The sequence below is a fragment of the Microtus ochrogaster genome, unplaced genomic scaffold (assembly GCF_000317375.1).
Source record: "Microtus ochrogaster isolate Prairie Vole_2 unplaced genomic scaffold, MicOch1.0 UNK124, whole genome shotgun sequence".
Taxonomy (NCBI): domain Eukaryota; kingdom Metazoa; phylum Chordata; class Mammalia; order Rodentia; family Cricetidae; genus Microtus; species Microtus ochrogaster.
This window is the reverse complement of record NW_004949222.1, coordinates 245,978-248,683: the sequence shown is the minus strand read 5'-3', so window position 1 is coordinate 248,683 and position 2,706 is coordinate 245,978. Positions and strand designations below refer to the sequence as shown.

At 49.7% G+C, this 2,706-nt stretch overlaps 1 protein-coding gene across 1 annotated transcript in view; it reads left to right on the top strand.

The window, feature by feature from the left end:
• Positions 1–2,706, top strand: part of LOC101980514 (A disintegrin and metalloproteinase with thrombospondin motifs 10) — an 89,098-nt gene that overhangs the window by 68,394 nt on the left and 17,998 nt on the right. The window contains exons 39-41 of the mRNA XM_026778300.1: positions 1,006–1,112; positions 2,091–2,189; positions 2,291–2,435. Of these exons, the coding sequence (XP_026634101.1) occupies positions 1,006–1,112; positions 2,091–2,189; positions 2,291–2,435 (351 nt within the window). The remainder of the gene's footprint in view (positions 1–1,005; positions 1,113–2,090; positions 2,190–2,290; positions 2,436–2,706) is intronic.

Below are 2,706 nucleotides of genomic sequence, written 5' to 3'. Positions count from 1 at the left end.
TCCTCCTCCTCCTCCTCCTCCTCCTCCTCTTCTTCTTCTTCTTCTTCTTCTTCTTCTTTTTCCTTCTTCTTCTTCCTCCTCCTCTTCTTCCTCCTCCTCCTCCTTCTTCTTCCTCTTCCCCCTCCTTCTCCTCCTCCTTCTTCTTTGTTTAGTTTTTTTGAGACAGGGTTTCTCTGTGTAACAACCTTTGCTGTCATGGAACTCACTCTGTAGGCCAGGCTGGTCTGGAACTCACAGATATTCACCTGCCTCTGGCTCCCAAGTGCTAGGATTAAAGGCGCATGCACCACCACCTGGCTAGCCCTTCCTGAATAAGATCCTGCTGTGTGGATTACCACACATTCACCGTGCAGAAGGGCTGGGTCCACCTTCTGCTGAGGGTGAATAACGCTGCAGAGACCCTGTGGCCCCACCGAAAGCCTGCGTTCGCAACTGTTTGTTGAGGACTTTGGGATGATAGCAGATGCAGGACCCTCACACATACACACATACATGCTGGTGGAGATGCCACGGATCAAAAAGGGGCAGCCATGGGTCACACAGTAGAGTTTGAACCTGAATACCTCATCTCACCTCCCCTAGTCATCACTTGGCCCCACAGCTTTCTCCTGATGACTAATTACTCCGAAACCCAAGGCTGACCTGTCCACCCCACCCCACCTGCAAATTCTTTATTTCCAAAGTAGCTGTCTCCTTGAAGACAAGCAGAAAGTCTGGGCAGTGAGTTGTTCTGGTTTTTCTATTACTCAGTCATCAAGCATCTCCTAAACCCTTATTATGTCTTAAGCTATGTGGTAAGTGTGGCAGACACTAGAACTCTGAGTTTGGAATTTAATAACTGGGTAGGTGCACAATATCAGCCTCATGGTGGGAACTTAGGGCGGTGTGCACACTGTGGCCTGCCCGCTCAGCCTCCCCGCTCTTGGATGAGTTGTTTCTTCAACAGGAAGAGCCAGGGGGCCTATCCTCAAGCCTTCCTGACTTCTGCCTTTCCCTCTGCCTCAGAAACAAGCCAATGACCTGGTGTCCACGCTGAAGAAGTGCACACCCCACTATATCCGCTGCATCAAACCCAATGAGACCAAGCGGCCCCGGGACTGGGAGGAGAGCAGGTGAACTGACCCCTCCTTTGCAGCTGGTACCAAATCTAGGCATGCTTTGGAGCAGCTACCCTGACCCACAGACAAAGCACCAACTTTAGGACCCCTCACTCTAAGACCACCTTAGAATCCTCTAGGGGGTCAGTGAGACACACAGCAGGTGAAAGTGTTTGCTGCCAAACCTGATGATCTGGATTCAATCCTGGGCTCCACACAATGGAAGGGATGAATCAACACCTGCAAGTTCTTCTCTGATGGCCACATGCATACTGTGACCTGTGACATGCACACACATGTGCGTGCGCACACACACACCAATAAAAATAAACTTTAAGAATGTAAAACCTCTATGGCCCCAGAGTTATAGATAGAACTGATGGAGGCACCCCCACCAATCCCCAGGTAACCCCAGACAGACTGTAAGAGAATCCAAACCCAATTTCTCAGACCTAAACTCCAGAACTGATTCTAGAACCAACCCCCAAGATGAGCCCAGACCTACCCCTCAGGTCTCAGTCCAAGATTTGGTTCCCAGATTGAGCTGAGACACTGTCTAAACCATGCCCAAGCTTCACGTGGTGGCTCATGTATTCTTTTCTCAGCCTTGGGAGGTAGAAGCTAGAGGATCTCATATTCAAGGGAAACCTAGGCTGCACAGAGCAACACTAGCCACAGACAGACAAACAGACATATAGATAGACAGTCAGATATGTAGACAATAGATAGGCCATAGATAGGCAGATGACAGGTATAGATAGGTAATAAAAAATAGATAACGTATATTGATAGAGAAATACATAGCAGATAGATAGATAGATAGATAGATAGATAGATAGATAGATAGATAGATAGATAGATAGATAGAATAGACAGACAGACAGACTGACCGACCGATCCATGAGATGCCCCTACCACAAACCCAGGCCCCATCCCCTTGGTCTGCTTTGGGCAGCTCCACTCTCTGGAACTCAGGCTACCTCCCTCCCACAGGGTGAAGCACCAGGTGGAGTACCTGGGCCTACGAGAAAACATCCGGGTGCGCAGGGCAGGCTTTGCCTACCGTCGGCAGTTCTCCAAGTTCCTGCAGAGGTGACGCACCCATCTTCCTTGCCTTAATTACCTCACCTATTAAAATGGCCAACCTCAGGTCTGCTCCAAATCCCCCACACCCTCATGTCTCCTGCCTGCAGGTATGCCATTCTGACCCCTGAGACATGGCCACGGTGGCGTGGAGATGAACGCCAGGGAGTCCAGCACCTGCTTCGTGCTGTGAACATGGAGCCAGATCAGTACCAGATGGGGAGTACCAAGGTCTTTGTTAAGAACCCGGAGTCGGTGAGTGTGTGTGACAGAGAGAAAGTTCTGGGTCAATCCCCAGAACTCATATAAAGGTGGACAGAGAAAACAGGCTGTACAAGCATGTCCTCCTCTGACCTTCACATACGCACCATGGGACTCCTGCACTGCACTGCCACACTGTACACACTGTACACACACGAGCACACAGACACACACATTCACACGTGCATACACACACACATTCACACATGCATACACACACATTCACACATGCATACACACACATTCACACATGCATACACACACA